Source organism: Mustela nigripes, chromosome 7, assembly GCF_022355385.1.
Source record: "Mustela nigripes isolate SB6536 chromosome 7, MUSNIG.SB6536, whole genome shotgun sequence".
In the NCBI taxonomy this organism is placed as follows: domain Eukaryota; kingdom Metazoa; phylum Chordata; class Mammalia; order Carnivora; family Mustelidae; genus Mustela; species Mustela nigripes.
In genome coordinates this window covers 114,293,853-114,311,709 of record NC_081563.1, presented here as the reverse complement: position 1 = coordinate 114,311,709, position 17,857 = coordinate 114,293,853, and the positions used below count along the sequence as shown (strand labels likewise).

General features: G+C 46.8%; 1 protein-coding gene and 1 long non-coding RNA gene across 6 annotated transcripts in view; one reads left to right on the top strand and one right to left on the bottom strand.

Annotated features, from left to right (window-relative positions):
* BCL2L1 (BCL2 like 1) overlaps positions 1-4,154 on the top strand; it is a 50,394-nt gene extending 46,240 nt beyond the window's left edge. For all 5 annotated transcript variants that reach the window (XM_059406741.1, XM_059406743.1, XM_059406740.1 and 2 more), the window contains exon 3: positions 2,486-4,154. In XM_059406741.1, coding sequence (XP_059262724.1) covers positions 2,486-2,623 — 138 coding nt within the window. In that variant the 3' untranslated portion in view covers positions 2,624-4,154. The remainder of the gene's footprint in view (positions 1-2,485) is intronic.
* Positions 4,155-7,211: 3,057 nt separating this feature from the next.
* Positions 7,212-13,342, bottom strand: LOC132022710 (uncharacterized). Its single transcript, XR_009405677.1, has 4 exons — positions 13,236-13,342; positions 9,464-9,611; positions 8,556-8,711; positions 7,212-8,449 (listed from the first exon to the last, which is right to left on the bottom strand). It is a non-coding gene; the product is annotated as an uncharacterized LOC132022710 (long non-coding RNA).
* Between the last annotated feature and the right edge of the window lie 4,515 nt (positions 13,343-17,857).

Here is a 17,857-nt window from a genome sequence, read left to right as displayed (position 1 = left end):
CTACCTAGTGAAGGTAATGGGTAACTGCCTGGCACTTGACAGACTTGTAGTACCTTCACTCGACTCGTATGTTTGTTGAGCACCAGTATGTGCCAGACACTGTTCCAGGCACAGAGCATACAGAGACAAGACAGGATTTCTGCACTTGTCAAGCCACGCCCAGTGCAGGAGACAAAACAAAAACAAAGTGTCGAATGTGGTTATAAAAAGTGCTGGGAAGAAAAATCAAGCAAGGTAGAGAGAGATGAGGATGGTATCATTTTAGAAGAGGTGACCAAAGCAGGCCTCCCACAGAGAAGACATTTGAGCAGATTCAGGAGTGAAATGGGGGAGAGTGAGTGAAGCAGGTGGTGATCTGGGGTCAGGTGCACCAGGGAGGGAGAACTGCGAGCTCCTGAGCAGATGTTCGAGAAAAAGCAAGGAGGCCAGTGATGAGTGTGCAGTGGGGAAGGAGGGAGCAGGTCCCTCTTGATCTCGCTGGCCATGGTCAGGAGTGGGGACTTTATTCAACATGTGATGGGAAGCCTGGGGAAGGCTGAGAGCGTGGGATGAGATGGGAAGGAGAGATGTGGTCGGAACGGAGGGGCTTTTTCTGCTGTTTGTTTCCACAATACCTGGTAAACATTATGGTAAGGGCTCTAGCTTACTGCTGCCTTCCTAATGGCTTAATAAATATTAAGGAGTGTTTGAGTCATCCTGGCCATTTAGTGCGCATGGCATTTTGCTAGGTACCAGGGATGTGAGCAGAAATGACAACGGCTTTCTAAGTGCAAGGCAAAGCTGTTGGGAGGACTTTAAGCCCAGGCGTGCCGTGGTCTGATCTATGGGTTTAAAAATCCTCCATGTGGAGTGTGAACTGAGTGGGTTAATAAGACCAAAAGCAGGGCCAGGCAGGTCTCACAGTGAGCAGACTGGCCTGGTGGAACTTGGAACCAACTAGAGATGGCAGGTGTTGTCTGAGGGAACAGCCACCCCTCAGCCAGTTGGGACCAAGTGGAAATGAGGACCCATGGGCTCTGTGTTCATTCATCTGTGATCCATTCACACTCTAGACACACACGCTCCCTAGGCCCAGGGGTTCCTGGTCTGTAAATGGGGAGAGAAGGCCTGCACTGCAGCATTGTTGGGAGAACTAAAGGACAGATGGGGTGCAAAGCTTACCCTTTAAAGGGTGCTGCAGCCCTCCTCTCCCTGCCCCACAGGCTGGCTCCTCCCTAGGCTGTGTAATTTAAGCCACAGCCCCACCTTCCCCATATCATGTGCTTCACTCCTGACGTCCTCAGGGCTGAGGGCTGTTGCTCACCTCCTCCTGGGCCCCAAGTCACACCTTGGGGGGGCGGGGGTGGGCTTGGCCTCACAGACCCCATCCCATGCCAGTCCTGCATCAGAGTAGCTGTCCCTCTACTCTGCCCTCTCTGTGTACCCATCACCCGGCCCTCCATTCTCCAGGGGGAGAAGGAGCCACAGCCCAGTAGTGTCCAGAGCTGGCCTGCCCTTGAATCGCTGGGAATTTAGCCCTGTCCCCTCTCCCTCCCTGCCTCAGTCCCATCACGGGAAGGCTAAGGCCTAATTGTTCTACACTATGCACAGACTCAACTCCTGGCTTCCAGACCACACACAGGTCAGCTCTCACTAACCTAACGTCCTGTGGCTTCCTTGCCCCAGCCTCTTTCCCACTGCAGGTTCTCCAGTAGCACTTTTTAGCCTGCTCACCTTGGACAAAACCCTTCCCAGCTTTGCACCATTACCTCAGCAATAATGCTCGTTACCTCAGCAATAATGCTCGTTACCTCAGCAATAATGCTTGTTGACCGTCCCCAGCGGGGTGGCAGGAACGAGGGCGGCCTTGAACCCTTTATCTGGCCCAGAGTGGGCATAGATGGCCTTAGTTTTTCAGATCACCGCTGCAGGGACACTTGGGTGGCTCTGTTGGTTAAGTCTCTGCCTTCAACTCAGGTCATGATCCCAGGGTCCTGGGTCCCTGCTGGGAAGAGAAGCCTGCTTCTCCCTTTCCCACTCCCCCTTCTTGTGTTCCTCTCTCAGTCTCTCTCTCTCTCAAATAAATAAAATCAATCTTTTTTTTTTTAACTTTTATTAACATAAAATGTATTATTTGGGGGCGCCTGGGTGGCTCAGTGGGTTAAGGCCTCTGCTTTCGGCTCGGGTCATGATTCCAGTGGGATCAAGCAATGGGCTCTACTCAACGGGGAGCCTGCTTCCTTCCTCTCTCTCTGCCTGCTTCTCTGCCTACTTGTGATCTCTGTCTGTCAAATAAATAAATAAATAAAAACCTTTTTTTAAAAAAGTGTATTATTTGACACACGGGTATAGGTCTGTGAATCACCTAAAATCAGTCTTTAAATAAATAAATAAATAAATCTTCAAATGACCATTGCATGCAGGTGGCCGGGCCCCTTCTCCCACCCACCCACATTACTGACAGAGGACTCAGACAGCACCCTCCTTTCTCTTCTCTCCACTGCAGGACACTTTCGTGGAACTCTACGGGAACAATGCAGCAGCCGAGAGCCGGAAGGGCCAGGAGCGCTTCAACCGCTGGTTCCTGACAGGCATGACTGTGGCTGGCGTGGTTCTGCTGGGCTCACTCTTCAGTCGGAAATGACCAGACACTGACCACCCACTTACCCTCCCACCCTTGTCCTGCCCCCACCACATCCCTTTGTCCAGCCACCATTGCCACCAGGAGAACCACTACATGCCATCTATGGCCACATACCCATAGCAGGGTTGGGCCTAGACCTGGTCCCCTGCAGTTAGTTTTCTAGAATCTACCATGCTTCTGTGAGAGCTGCCTTCCCTACACGTCAGTTCTCCTGGCCTCAGAACCCACAAGGTTTCCCCAAAATCTGCCCCATGGAAGCTGGCAGGAGTGGGGGTGTTTGTAGCTAGGAGCTGGAGGGCCCTGCCTGATTGGTGGAAGCCCCCGACCCCTTTGCCTCCCCAAGAATGCTTTCCTGCCAGGGAGCTGGTGAGTTTTCTGACCTTTTTCGCCAGAAGGAGAGACTAGATTGCCTTCGTTTTGATGTTTGTGGCCTCAGAATTGATCATTCCCTTCCCCTCCCAGGACCTAGGCACCCCTCTCTTCCATCCCCACTTTCCCAGGAGCCACTTAGGGGCCACTTCTGACTAATTAGGGATTCAAGCTGCTTGGAATAAAGAAATAAGGACCAGGACCCCCTTCCCACCTCTGGCCTGGCCAGAGTCCCTGACCCCAACCCCTATGTCCTCCAGAAGCCTCTGGCTAGAGGCCAGCCCCACCCGGAAAGGAGGAGGCTGTAGCTGCAGGAAGCGCCGCATGCCAAAGCTGGGGTGGCCCTTGCAGTTTAGCACCACCCCAGTTCCTTTCCCTTTCCCCTCCCTTGGCTCCCATGACCATGACTGAGGGACCAACTGGGCCCAAGGCAGGTGCCCCAGAGCTGTTGATGGCCTCAGCTGCCTCACTTCCTGCAAGAAGATCAGCCTGTGGCATCTTTGCCTTGGGCTGCCGCCCATGGAGTCTAGGGATTTGGGGGGCCTTGGCCCAGAGGTGAAGGGGAGCTACAGGGAGCAGCTGCGGAAGCCCTAGAGTCTTCCCTACCTCAGGCAGGAAGGGCAGGAGGGAGACCCTGATGCACAGGATGAAGGTGAGGGTGGCAGGAGGGGCCAGTCTTACCTGGCCGGATGTGTGCTCCACCCCCACTCAGCCTGGGCCGCAGGGCTGCCAAGGTCGGAGTGGCCTGGCCCAGTGTCCTTCAGGCCTCCCTCTCCTCTACTCCACCCGTGGCCGCCTGTCTCATCCCTGGGGGTCCCGGCCTACCCCTGGCCATCCCGGGCTCTCTGCTGTACATATTCGAGACTAGTTTTTATTCCTTGTGAAGATGATATACTATTTTTGTTAAGCGTGTCTGTATTTATGTGTGAGGAGCTGCTGGCTTGCTGTGCGTGTGCACGTGGAGAGCTGGTGCCCGGAGACTGAACGGCCTGATGCTCCCTCCCCTGCCCTGGTCTGGGGAAGCCAGCTGGGGGTCCTGGCTCCTGAGGGGCACCTGTCCCCCCCCCCCAGCCCCCACCCCACACTTGTTCCAGCTCTTTGAAATAGTCTGTGTGAAGGTGAAAGTGCAGTTCGGTAATAAACTGTGTTGACTCTGAGCAAAGGGCCTGGGCTCTTGTGTGCCCGGGGCTGGGGAAGGAGGGAGGGGCTGTGCGGCTGGCAGCACGTTCTGCGGGGGAGCTGGGCACCACAGCTGGCTCTGCTGCCGTCAGGAGAGGCCTTGGACAAGTCCCTTCTTCAGTTTGGGCCTGAAGTTCTCCACCTGCTCAATGATGGGGTTTTTTTTTGAGCACCTGCTGTGTGCTGAGCACTGGGGCATGTGTGAACAGGATGGACACAGTCCCTGCCCTCAGGAACTGACATTCTGGGGGAACAGCCACTCGGCAAGTGTTTACTGAGCCCTGCTCTGCCCAGGCACACTCCTAGGGACTGGTGATCTTGCAGTGAACAAAGCTCTTCCTTTATGGAACTTCCATTCTTGGGGAGACACACAAATATAAGGATGGGTCTAGCCGTTCGAGGGCAAAGGTGGAAGCCAGGTGACCATGAGAAAAGAATGGCTAGACTGATGAAGGACCTAGTGGGAAAGAGGTAGGAAGGAGTCAGACTTGAGGTAACATTTTTTTTTTAAAAGATGTATTTATGGGGGTACCTGGGTGGCTCAGCCATTAAGCAACTACCTTCAGCACAGATCATGATCTCAGGGTCCTAGGATCGAGCCCTGCATTGGGCTCCCTGCTCAGCAGGAGAGTCTGCTTCTCTCCTTCCTTCTACCCCTTATCCCCACTCACGCTCTTTTTGTCTCTCTCACTCACTCTCTCAAATAAATAAAAATCTTGGGGCGCCTGGGTGGCTCAGTGGGTTAAGCCGCTGCCTTCGGCTCAGGTCATGATCTCAGGGTCTTGGGATCGAGTCCCGCATTGGGCTCTCTGCTCGGCGGGGAGCCTGCTTCTCTCTCTCTGCCTGCCTCTCCATCTACTTGTGATTTCTCTCTGTCAAATAAATAAATAAAATCTTTAAAAAATAAATAAATAAATAAATAAAAATCTTAAAAAATTTTTTTAAAGATTTTATTTATTTGACAGAGAGAGAGATCACAAGTAGGCAGAGAAGCAGGCAGAGGGGAAGGGACGCAGGCCCCCTGCTGAGCAGAGAGCCCAATGCGGGACTCGATCCCAGAACCCTGAGATCATGACCTGAGCCGAAGGCAGTGGCTTAACCCACTGAGCCACCCAGGTGCCCAAAAATCTTAAAAATTTTTAAAAAGATTTATTTAAGAGCGAGCATGAGCAGGACGGGCAGAGGGAGAGAGAATCTCAAGCAGACTCCATGCTGAACGGGGAGCCTGATGCGGGGCTCCATTTCATGACCCTAGTCTTAACCTGAGTTGAAACCAAGAGTCCCCACTCAATCGACTGTGCCACCTGGGCACCTCCAGACTTGAGGCAAATCCCACAAGATTTACTAATGGATTAGAGGTAGTTGAAGAAAGAAAGAGGAATCAAAGGTGATTGGAGTTTTGGGGGTGTGACACCATTATAATTAGAAAGGTGTAGCACGTGTCTGAGGCCAGTACAACCAAAAAGGCTCATAGTGAGTGCCCAAGAGTATGTAACAGGGGGACCTGAGCTTGTCTAGACTCCCTAGAAGAAGTGGTGAGTTAGGGCGGGAAGAGTGTATGAGTTAACTAAAAGAAAGGGGGAAGCCAGAAGAGTGGTCCATGTCAAGAAGCAGCAAGTGCGCAGGATGAGTAAGAGTGTTCTTCAGGCAGAAGGAAAGGATAGCTGGTGTGTGGAATTGAGAAGAGGCTCCTGGGTCAAGACTGCCAGAGAGGTGGGGTGAGGGGAGTGATCTTGATCCTGAGGCCAGTGAGAGCCAAAGGGAAGTTGTAAGTCAGGGAGTGATACACCCTGTTAGAGCCCCCAAAACAGAAGCACCCTTTGTGGAGAAGGTCTAGAAGGGAGCCCAGTGGACACCTGGAGACCAGTGAAGAAGCCATGGTTTGATTTAGGCTCTGGTTCTCAGGGTGGGCAGGCCAGGTACCATTCTTGGGCTTTTGACTTTGGGCTAGTTACCTACCCTCTCAATGCTCTCACTTCACCCTCTAATAAATGGGATTAATGGCAGTACCCATCTCACACGATTATGGTCAAGACTAAAATAACGCAACAGAGCTTGGCAGGGGACTGCATGGGGAGGCGCAGCAGCGGTGACTCCAAGCAGCCGGTGGTCCCGGAGGGGTCTGGGAGAAGGATCATCGAGGATTTCAGGGGCGGGCGCTCCAGCCGGGGGCGGGGCTGGAGGCGGGGGCCTGCTTCGGACGCTCCGCCCCGCCCGCTTTCAGGAGCGGACTTGGCTGCCCTCTGGTGGCTAGGGGGGGGGGGCGGTGAGACCTGAAGCCACGCCTACTGCAGCTGCCCTTCCGCGGCGCCCCTAACCCCACTCTGCCTTGGGCCAGATTTCTCTGGTGTCTCCTCCGTCCTGGTCGCCAGAGGGATCTCTACACTTCCACACTTGGGGTACCGTATTCAGAGCTTCACAGGGCTCTCCTAGGACTCAGGGTCGTCATTCTCCGTAGTTCAACACCAAAGTCTCCAATCTCCCCCCCCCCACCCCGCACCTCTACCCCCACAGTGAGTCCCTTGCGCCTGCCCTTTTATCTTAGCCGCTCAGGCCCCCTCTTCAGATTTTTGATCATCTGGAAACATCTTTTCACATACAGGCAAATACATAGATACAAATATATTTTGATCCTCACCGCACCACCACCCCCCTCGCCTTTTTTTACACTAATGGTAGCAGATACACACTGCTTTGCCTTTTGCCCCTAAATAAGGTATCTTACAGAAGTTTCCATATTCATAACATGAATCCCTGTGTACTCATCGTGCAGCTTCAAGTTATCAACACTCATGGCAGCTTCATTATTTTTTCTAGCTGTGTAGTGTTTTACCCAGACCTCAAACTCGGTGATTTCCAACCTTATACATGCCATGGCACATGCATAAAATACTGGAATTGCACGCTGAGGGAAAGTTGGGAGGGGTTTCAGACTGCCTATGTGGGTCCTAAGGGAAAGTCCATTTCATTTCTATATACTATTTTTATGAGGAGGAAGATGAAATACATTTCATATAAGTATTCTTCGATTGAAACAATGAATACATTATTTATTTTATACGAACTTTTATAATCAAAATGGTTCACACAATTCCTGATCAAGGCTTTTTAATAATGACGTCTCATTCAAATTCTTGGTAGTCAGCATCAACAAGAGACTTCATAGCCCCAAGTAGGTGATAAAAGAAAAATTTTAACAATCCAAAACTTAAAATTGAAATTATATTTGAATGTTCCACAGTTCTTCCCTTTAGTTAATTGACAAGTATAATGCTATATTCAAGTGAATTTCAAATCAAAATGAACTTTTTCATTTCAGGTATTTTAAATTAATGATAAGTTCCAGAACACAGGAAATGATATAAAGCTTTCAAATCCTTTTTTTTTTTTTTTTTTGAGAAAATTATAACTGTTACTAAAACTGGGCAAGGCCAGATAGCGCACGGAGAGGAAAGGAGGGAGAGAAAGACTACGAAAGGAGGGAAAAAAGAAAGGGACAGACTGTGAACTGAGACCATTTAAATTTCATAAGAATTCACAAGGCTTTTTACATGAAATTATTCAAGCTAATCATGCGTGAACCTACTGAAATGAGGTGGTTTAAATAATTTAGGAGGGAATTAATACTAAATATGACCAGAATTCTAACATTAGTACATGGACAGTTATTAAAAAAATCAAATAAGACATAAATTTATTGAGATCATATTTGTCAATCTTAAAGTTTGAGGAAGTCATCCTTTTTTTATGTAAGCTCCACACCCAGTGCGAGGCTTGAACTCCTGACCCTGAGATCAAGAGTTGCTTGTCCTACCCACAGCCAGCCAGGTACTAAGGAAGTCACTCCTAAAACACTAGTACCAAGGGCACCTGGCTGGCTGTCAGTAGAACATGAGATTTGATCTTGGGATTGTGAGTTTCAGCCCCACTTTGGGTGTAGAGAATACTTAAATAAAGAGGAATACAAACAATGTAGTGGCTATCCAACAAGACAGTTTGTAAATTTGTTGCTGAGCAGGGAAATGACCAGTCCCCACATTGGGAAGGCTTGGCTCAAATTGCACTGCTTGTGTGAAAAACAGTGCCCCTACCCCCTGCCAAAAAAAGAAAAACTGTTCCCTGTCCTCTTGCCTTGTAAAAATAATAGCAATAAATTAAAATAACGATAAAGGCTTTATTTGCTAACCATTTATGTGGCGGGCATCTCTCTGCAGCTGTTGGCCATCCCTTTTAGGCACATCAGTCTCACCTGGGCTTCATGCCAAGCTCGTTGGGCACCTGGAAAACAAATGGTTCCACAGACTCAGTGGAGGGTCCTTGTGGAGCTGGCCGGCCACGTGCTTTGTGGCTGACCCCTGCAGTAGATGTCCAGGAAGAGCCCAACCTTGGCCATGCTCCACTCATCCTGGTGGAGCAGTGAGGGCCAGAAGAGAGAGAGGCTGTGTAGAGGTTGGGAGCAGGGCTCCAAAACTATACTTCCTGGGATAGCTGGATGCCCTTGGACAAGTGTCTTGACATCTCTGTGCCAGAGTTTATTCACCTGTAAAATGAAGATGATAGTCATGAGTGGCTATGCAGATTAAATGCAGGTTTTATGTTTAAATGCTCAAGAATGACATCGGCCCCATAAATGTGTTATTAGGCTATGTGTCAGACCATTCCCACACCCACTACCACTGCTCTTCAGACCCCTGAGGGGACTAGTCTTGAGGCTCTGACTGCCCAAAGCTCTGTGCGTCTTATTGCAGATCCCCTGAAAGCAAAGTCTGAAAGTAAGGATTCAGGTTTAAGTAGTTTAAGTGGGAGGGACAGGAAGCCAAGACAGGGCACAATGACATGTGGCCACCTCAGACAATGGGGCTCCTTCCCAGGGGATCCTTTGAAAGACCTGTGGAATATTCTAGGGATAATACCTTTGAGGTATTTCTCCAATTCCCATCCCTCATTGCTTGAGGGCTACTCCTGTGTGATTTCTCCTCAGCACTTAGCGGGTCCTACCTGCCCCATGCTTGTGCCAAGCACAAAGGAGCCTGTAGTCTCAAAGACAAGGTGACTGTTGCTTTGAATGAGAACCATCACCAAAGTTGCACAGGACTTCTGAGGATGGGCTGAGGGCGCATGGCTGGGGCACCAACACATCTGCCACAACTTGTGAAGCTGTGTACTAAGTACACCGGCTGGAACATTCGCCTTGAGGGAGGGACAATTTCCTAGTTCCTTCTCTAATCCAGACAATACTGCAATCAACAACCTGGCAAGTCCATCCTTTTGCACATATACATGTATACGCACGGGATATTCATAGAAGCAGAATCGCTGAGCCAAAAGATCTGTGCGTTTGTTGTGTCGATGGAGACAGCCGAAGCTGTCATCCCAGGGAACTGCTTGTCTCCTGCACCCTCGCCAGCATCCATGTTCACACTCTTTGATCTTTGTCAGCCTGGTGGATGAAAAAATAGTATCCCATGCTTTAAAATTTCATTTGCAAAACTCTAATTGAGGTTGGCATCTTTTAATAATATAAAAGCCATCTGTATCCCTGATCAGTTAATGAATCCGCACGAGGGCCAATGAAGGCTGCAAATGGCAGGCAAAAACGCTCAGCATCGTGAGCCTCCTGGCCGAGGAACACAGCACACCCGTGAAATATTCCCGTCTAAAAGTCAGATCTAAATGTAACCAAAGCCTCTAAATGTAACCACCATAGATGGAAAATGCAGTGGATGGAGGGGCACAATAAATTACATAGGAATGTAATCAGTAAAATGCAGACCGGGGTGGGGGGGGCTCGTCAAGTGACCCTACTTCTCTACTCACTCTTCCAGGAAGATAAAGCAGATCTTTCTTTTCTTTGTCCTGCTAACTAAAAACCCTGGACACTATATATAAAACAAGCATAAGAGGGGCATCTGGGTGGCTGAGTTGGTTAAGCAGCTGCCTTCGGCTCAGATCATGATCCCAGAGTTCTGGGATCGAGCCCCGCATCAGGCTCCCTGCTTAGCAGAGAGCCTGCTTCTCTCTCTCTCTCTCTCTCTGCCTGCTGCTCTGCTTGCTTGTGCTCTCTATCTCTCTGTCAAATAAATAAATAAATTCTTAAAAAAAAAAAAAAAAAGCGTCAGAAAACTCTGAAAGGTGAAGAGAAGGCAAACCAGCCAGGGACCTCAGGTCCCCAGGAATGACATGGTGGGGAGTTCCGTGGGTTTCTTTCTGCCTCAGAGATCCCCACCTTGGAGCCAAAGAAGCTGGAACTGGCTAGCCAAAAAAGCCAGTGGGTACAGAAGAGATGAAACAGCCCCCAAAGCCTGCTTTCTCTAGTCAAAGGACTAGGAAAGGAACAAGCCAGCAGAACAGAACTTTTAGACAGCTCTGAGCTCTACTCCAGCCAAACACCACTGCAAAAACTGTGGCCCTATGCACATCAGCAGGTCAAGCTGGTCAAGCGAGGATTTGGCGACTTCCATCTACCTTCATGAGTCAGGGTGCCCCGACACCCCCACCATTGTGGGAGATGAGGCCCAGAGAGCCAGGACTTTTATGTCTGCTGGCCAGTAAGGAGCCTGCTCTTGCCTCTTCCTCCTCCACGCACAATGTTGATCAAGGCCACACTGGGAGCCCACAACCCCACACCCCACCTGGCAGCAATGAAAGTGGGTAAAGGGATGTAAAGAGCGTAAGGTTTCTACACTTCACGAAAATCAGGAAATGGTGGTTCCAGCAGACTGCCGTAAGGTACGTGCACATAACATAATACCAACAGCAACCACTAAAAAGCTATGCAAAAAGACACTCAAAAACACTATGGATAAAATAAAATGGAATTATAAAAAAATGTCCACATTCTTCCACAAAAAGCCAGAAAAATAAAACAGGAAATAAATAACAGAGAGAACACACGGAGGTGGGGGGAGGGAGATATGTCTTAGCACAGCTGTAATTATTATAAGTGTGATGGTCTAAATACACCAATGAGGGGCACCTGGGTGGCTCAGTGGGTAAAAGCCTCTGCCTTCGGCTCAGGTCATGATCCCAGGGTCCTGGGATGGAGCCCTGCATCGGGCCCTCTGCTCAGCGGGGAGACTGCTTCCTCCACTCTCTCTACCTACTGTGATCTCTGTCTGTCAAATAAATAAATAAAATCTTTTTTTTAAAAATTAAAAAAAAATTAAAATATATTGGCAGAGTGAGTTTTAAAAACCAACTATGTGCTGCCTATAAGAAACACTTCAAATATAGAAGCAGCTGGGGGAAGAGGGATAGAAAAGATACATCATGCAAGCAGCAAAAACTGATAGGTCTAAAAAGAGAAACGGACAAATCCACGATTAATAATATACTTCTCTCAACCACTGAGGTAACAACTAGACAGAAAAATCACCAACAATGCAGAAGAACTCAATAGCACCATCAGACAGTGGAAACCAGTGGACATTTATAGAATGCTGAATTCAACAGCAGCAGAATATACAATCCCTCCAAGTGCCCACTGACTATATCCCAATACAGACGATGTTCTGGGCCATAAAACACACCTCGACACACGAAAAAGCATTTGAAATCATAGAGTGTGTTCTCAGTGAAATCAAACTAGAAATCAACAACAGAAAGATCATCTGAAACTCTCCAAGCACTAGAAAACTAAACAACACTTTTAAAAATAATTTATGGGTCAAAGAGGAACACTCTAGGGAAATAAAAATATATATATTTCATTGAATGAAATGAAGACACAACATATCAAAATTTGCAGGATATAGTGAGGGCAGTGCTGAGAGGTAAGTGTGTGTAATAAAGGCTCACACGAGATAAAAAGAAGTCTCAGTTCAATAATCTAAGCTCAGGAAACTAGGAAAAGGAGACTGAAGTAAACTCCAAGCAAAAGGAAGGAAATAATAAGGAAAAGAGTGAATGGAAATCAGAGAAATTTGAAGACATACAAAGAAATAAAAAACTCTGATAAAGGTAACTACATAGAAAAATATAAAATTGTATATTGGGGTTATAACTCTCTTTCCTACATGATTGACTCACTGATTGATTGATTTGAGAGCCAGAGGGGGAGGGAGAGGGAAAGGTGTGGGGAGAGAGAAAGGGAGAGAGAGACTGACTATGGAACAGGAAGGAGGGAGAGAAGCAGACTCCCCACTGAGCGTGATCAGGACCTGCGCTAAACCCAGACTCTTAGCCACGGAGACACCCAGGTGTCACTCCTACATGATTTAAAATACAAAAGCATTAAAGGGTCACGTGGCCAGCTCTGTTGGAGGAGCGTGTGATTCTCGATCTCAGGGTCATAGGTTTGAGCCCCCCCCATTGGATGCAGAGATTACTTAAATATTTTTTAACTGCAAATGCATAAAAAATTAGAAATCTGTGTTAATGGACACATAATGTATAAAGATACAATTTGTGAAAAAATTTGCTATAGAGAGGAGGAGGGTGGAGCCATATAGGAGCAGTTTTTATGTTGCTCAACTTAAATTGCTATCAGTGCAAAATTATTGTCAATTTAAAATGTTAATTGTGGGACATCTGGGTAGCTCACTTGGTTAAGTGTCTGCCTTTGGCTCAGGTCGTGACCCCAGAGTCCTGCGTTGGGCTCCCTGCTCTATGGGGAGTCTGCTTCTCCCTCTGCCTCTGCTGCTACCCCTCTTGTGCGCTCTCACGTGCATTCTCTCTAGCAAATAAATAAATAAATAAATAATTTTTAAAAGATGGTAATTGTAATCCCCATGGTGACATGATACTTATGAAAATATCTTAGGAGCTCCTGAGTGGCTCAGTGGGTTGAGCCTCCTCCTTCGGCTCGGGTCTTGATCTCAGGGTCCTGGGATCGAGCCCCACATTGGGCTCTCTGCTCGGCGGGGAGCCTGCTTCCCCCTCTCTCTCTGCCTGCCTCTCTGCCTGCTTGTGATATCTCTCCCTCTGTCAAATAAATGCATAAAATCTTAAAAAAAAATCTTAAATATACACATAAAAGGAAATGAGAAAAAATCAAGAATTTAAGCATCGCTATAAACCAACTAGCCCCAGGCACCTAGGTGGTTCGGTAGGTTAAGCCTCTTACTTCGGCTCAGGTCATGATCCCAAAGTCCTGGCATGGAGCCCCACATTGGAGCCTGCTTCTCCCTCTCCCTCTGCCATTCTTCGGGCTTGTGCTCTCTGGTTCTCTCTAGCTCTCTGTCAAACAAATAAATAAACATTTTAAATACAAACCAGAAACCCAGCTAGCCCTACTAGACATCTATAGGACACCCCACCCAACAATAGCAGGATACACATTCTTTGGTGCATATAAAATGTTCTCCAGGATACCTGTATGTTAAACAAACAAACAAAAAAGCCTCAACAAATTTATTTCATTTATTTATTTTTAAATAGAATCCACACCCAACGTGGGGCTTGAAGTCATGACCCTGAAATCATGAATTACAGGCTCTTGGGACTGAGCCAACTGGGTGCCGTTCAGTAAACTTAAAAGATTGAAATCAGGGCGCCTGGGTGGCTCAGTGGTTGAGCCGCTGCCTTCGGCTCAGGTCATGATCTCAGGGTCCTGGGATCGAGTCCCACATCGGGCTCTCTGCTCGGCAGGGAGCCTGCTTCTTCCTCTCTCTCTTTCAGCCTGCCTCTCTGCCTACTTGTGATCTCTGTCTGTCAAATAAATAAATAAATAAAATCTTAAAAAAAAAAAAAAAAGATTGAAATCATATAATTTATCTTCTCCAACCACAGTGGCATGAAGCTAGAAATCAGTAACAGAAAACTGGGAAATTCACAAATATATGGAAATTTTTAAAACACACTGTTAACCAATAAATCAAAGAAGATATCACAAAGGAAATTAGAAAAAACTTAGAGACAAATGAAAACACAAAACACCAAAACTTCTGGGATACAGTAAAAGCTGGGCTTAGAGGGAGCTACCACAATTCACCCAATGTAAAATAGGTCATTTGAATAACCCTGTAACAATCATGGATATTGATTCAGTAATTTAAATACCCACTCACCCTACCACCTGCAATGATTTCACCAGAGAATTCGCCCAAATGTGTAAAGAATGAACGCTCTTTCTACACTATCTCTTCCAGAAAATAAAGAAAAAGGAAGGGAATTACATTGTTAGCAAAACCAAAGACGTAGATGAACCAACTGCAATCTTTAGCTTTAAGGTGGACCCTCGTTCCTGGGGTGCCTGGGAGGCTCAGTCGGCTAAGCATCTGACGCTTGATTATAGCTCGGGTCATGATCTCAGTTTCCTGATCTCAGGCTCCTGAAATCAAGGAGCCCAGTGCAGAGCCTGCTTAAGATTCTGTCTCTCCCTCTCCCTCTGCCCTCCCAAATCTTAAAAAAAAAAAAAAAAGGGCGGGGATCCTCATTCCAAAAAAATTCACATAAATATAACTTTTATGAGGCAACTAGAGAAATGTGCGTACCTACCAGATATTTGATATTAAGGAAATATTGTTCAAACTTGTATGTACATTAATAGTATCGGAGTTGTATACATTAAATAGTCCTTATTGTTTAGAGACACGCACTGGAGGGGCACCTGGGTGGCTCTGTGGGTTAAAGCCTCTGCCTTCGGCTCAGGTCATGCCTGGGATCAAGCCCCGCATCGGGCTCTCGGCTCAGCGGGGAGCCTGCTTCCCTCTCTCTCCCTGCCTGCCTCTCTGTCTGCTTGTGATCTCTGTCCGTCAAATAAATAAATAAATAAAATCTTTAAAAAAATAGAGACACACACTGGAGTATTTGCAGATGAACTGATGTGACACGAGTTATCTAAAATAATTCTGGGGTGGGCTGCCTGACTGACTCAGTTGGTAGAATGTGCAACTCTTGATCTCCAGGGTGTAAATCCAAGCTCTACCCTGGATGCAGAGATTATTTTAAAATAGAATCTTAGAGGGTGGCTGGGTGACTCATTCGGTCAAGCACCTCACTCTTATTAGCACAGGTCATGATCTCTGGACTGTGAGATTGAGCCCTGCGTCCAGGTCCACGCTGGGCATGGAGTCTGCTTAAAATTCTCCCTCTCCTGGGGCACTTGGGTGGCTCAGTCGTTAAGCTTCTGCCTTCTGCTCGCTCGGCCATGATCCAGATGTCCTGGGATGGAGCCCCGCATTGGACTCCCTGCTCCTTCCTCTCCTACTCTGCAGCTTGTATCCTCTCTCTAGCTGTCTCTGTCAAATATATAAATCTTTAAAATAAAGAAAAAAGGAGGGGGTGAGGGGTGGCTCTCTCTCCCTCTCCCATTCCTCCTCTTTCTCTGACAAATAAATAAAATCTAAAAAAAACAAAACAAAACTCCCTTTCCCTCTGGATCGTGGGTGTTCGTGCCTGCGTGCTCTCTCTCTCCTCCTCCTCTAAAAAGAAAAAAAAAAAACTTTAAAAAATTAATTAATTAAAATAAATTTAAAATAAATAATTCAGGGGTGGAGATGGGGCAGTGAGTTGGCCAAGAACAGATAAAACAGATAATTGTGGTGGGTCCCTGGGTCGCTCAGTGGGTTAAGCCACTGCCTTCGGCTCAGGTCATGATCTCAGGGTCCTGGGATGGAGTCCCGCATTGGGCTCTCTGTTCGGCAGGGGTCCTGCTTCCTCCTCTCTCTCTGCCTGCCTCTCTGCCTGCTTGTGATCTCTCTCTGTCAAGTAAATAAATAAAATCTTTAAAAAAAAACAACAACACATAATTGTGGTAATTGTGGGTGTCAGGGAGGAACGGGTAGATTAGTCTTTCCTGTGTGTTTAAAATTTTCCATAAGAACTTTGGAGGACTCTTTCTTTCTCTCTCTCTCTTTCATATTTTATTTATTCACTTGAGAGAGAGAGAGAGAGAACAAGCAGAGGGAGAGGCAGAGGGCAAAGGAGAAGCAGACCACCCCCTCCACCCCCAGCCCAGCCAAGAGCCCTATGTGGGGCTAGTCCCAGGACCCCCGGATCATGACCTGAGCTGAAGACAGATGCTTAATCAACTGAGCCATCCAGGCGCCCCAGGACACTGTTTTCTTTCTCTCTTCCTGGTCATGACTTTTGCAACACTTTCTAGTGCATTTATCTTTTCCTTACCGATTTGTTAGACAGGTTGTTGGTTTTGTTTTGGTTTTTTTTAGCATATTAAGGAAACCAGTTCTTTTTCCTCTTTTTAGTTCCTTGTCTTTTCAGTTTCTTTCTCTCTCTCTCTTTTTTTTTTTACAGAGAATTTTACTATTACAGAATGTTTTGACCCAAATGTTTTCTCATGGATATGTTTATCCCAAGCCTATTTTGACTGTGAGCTTTGAATCCAAATATTTTTATCAGAATTACTCTAATTCTTCTTTTCTTTTTTTTCCCTTAATATTTTGTTTTTAGAGGCTCCTGGGTGACTCACTCGGTTGAGCATCGACTCTTGATTTCGGCTCAGGTCATGACCTCAGGGTTGTGAGATTGAGCCCTGAGCTCTGTGCTCAGTGGGGAATCTGGGGAATCTGCCTGGTATTCTCTCTCCCTCTCCGCTCCTCACTACACTCATGCACTCTCTCTATAAAATGAATAAATAAATCTTTTTAAAAATAAAGATTTTATTTTTAAGTAATCTCTACACCCAACCCACTGAGCCACTCAGGCGCTCATAAATAAAATCTTAAAAAAAACAAAACAAAACAAAAAAAAAACTTGCAATTCCAAGATCAAGAGTCACGTGCTCCACTGACTGAGCCAGGTGCCCCAGAATTACACAAATTTTAATACAGCAATAAAGTGCTTTTTTTTTTTTTTTTTTTTTAAAGAAAGCGCTTTCTTGGGGCGTCTGGGTGGCTCAGTGGGCTAAAGCCTCTGCCTTCAGCTCAGGTCATGATCCCAGGGACCTGGGATGGAACCCCGCGTAGGGCACTCTGCTCAGCGGGGAGCCTGCTTCCCTTCCTCTCTCTCTGCCTGCCTCTCTGCCTACTTGTGATCTCTGTCTGTCAAATAAATAAATAAAATATTAAAAAAAAAGCACTTTCTTGAGCAAGCTGCATGAAGTCAATTTTATTTTTCAGTCTATTGTTTTATAACGAAAGTTAAATTCTTTCTAATGTTTGCTATTATAAATTTAATTTTACAAAATTATTTCTTCATTGCAATCAACTTGGCTTCATGGAGTGAATGCCACCAAGAGCGTGTGATTTTTCTCTCAGTCATGTTTATCCACATCTGATTTCTCCGGTTTTCTGCCATTGTGCATTATCGGCTGTTGTCCATTATTTCCATCTGGTCTGATTTTTCAGGTCGAACTGCATGATCTAAATGTCAAAATGTTATTGTCTGTGTGAATTTTAGTCAATATTCAATTAAATGTGGTCAGTTTTAGCCTCTATCGACATAATTTTGTGTTGGTTGGTTTTGTTTTGTTTTTTTTTTTAAGATTTTATTTATTTATTTGACAGAGAGAGAACGCGCGTGCACAAGCAGGAGAACAGCAAGCAGGATGGGGAGAAGCAGACTCCCTGGTTAGCAAGGAGTCTGATGCAGGGCTCAATCCCAGGACCCTGGGATCATGACCTGAGCCAAAGGCAGATGCTTAACGACTGAGCCACCCAGGGACCCCTGTGTTGATTGTTTCTGCACCATCAGTGATGGGATGTAGCATTCGCTCACAATTCTGCCTTTTCCCCCACTCCACATTCATCATGTGTACTCAGATGGAGGATATTTCTCCGCCCACTG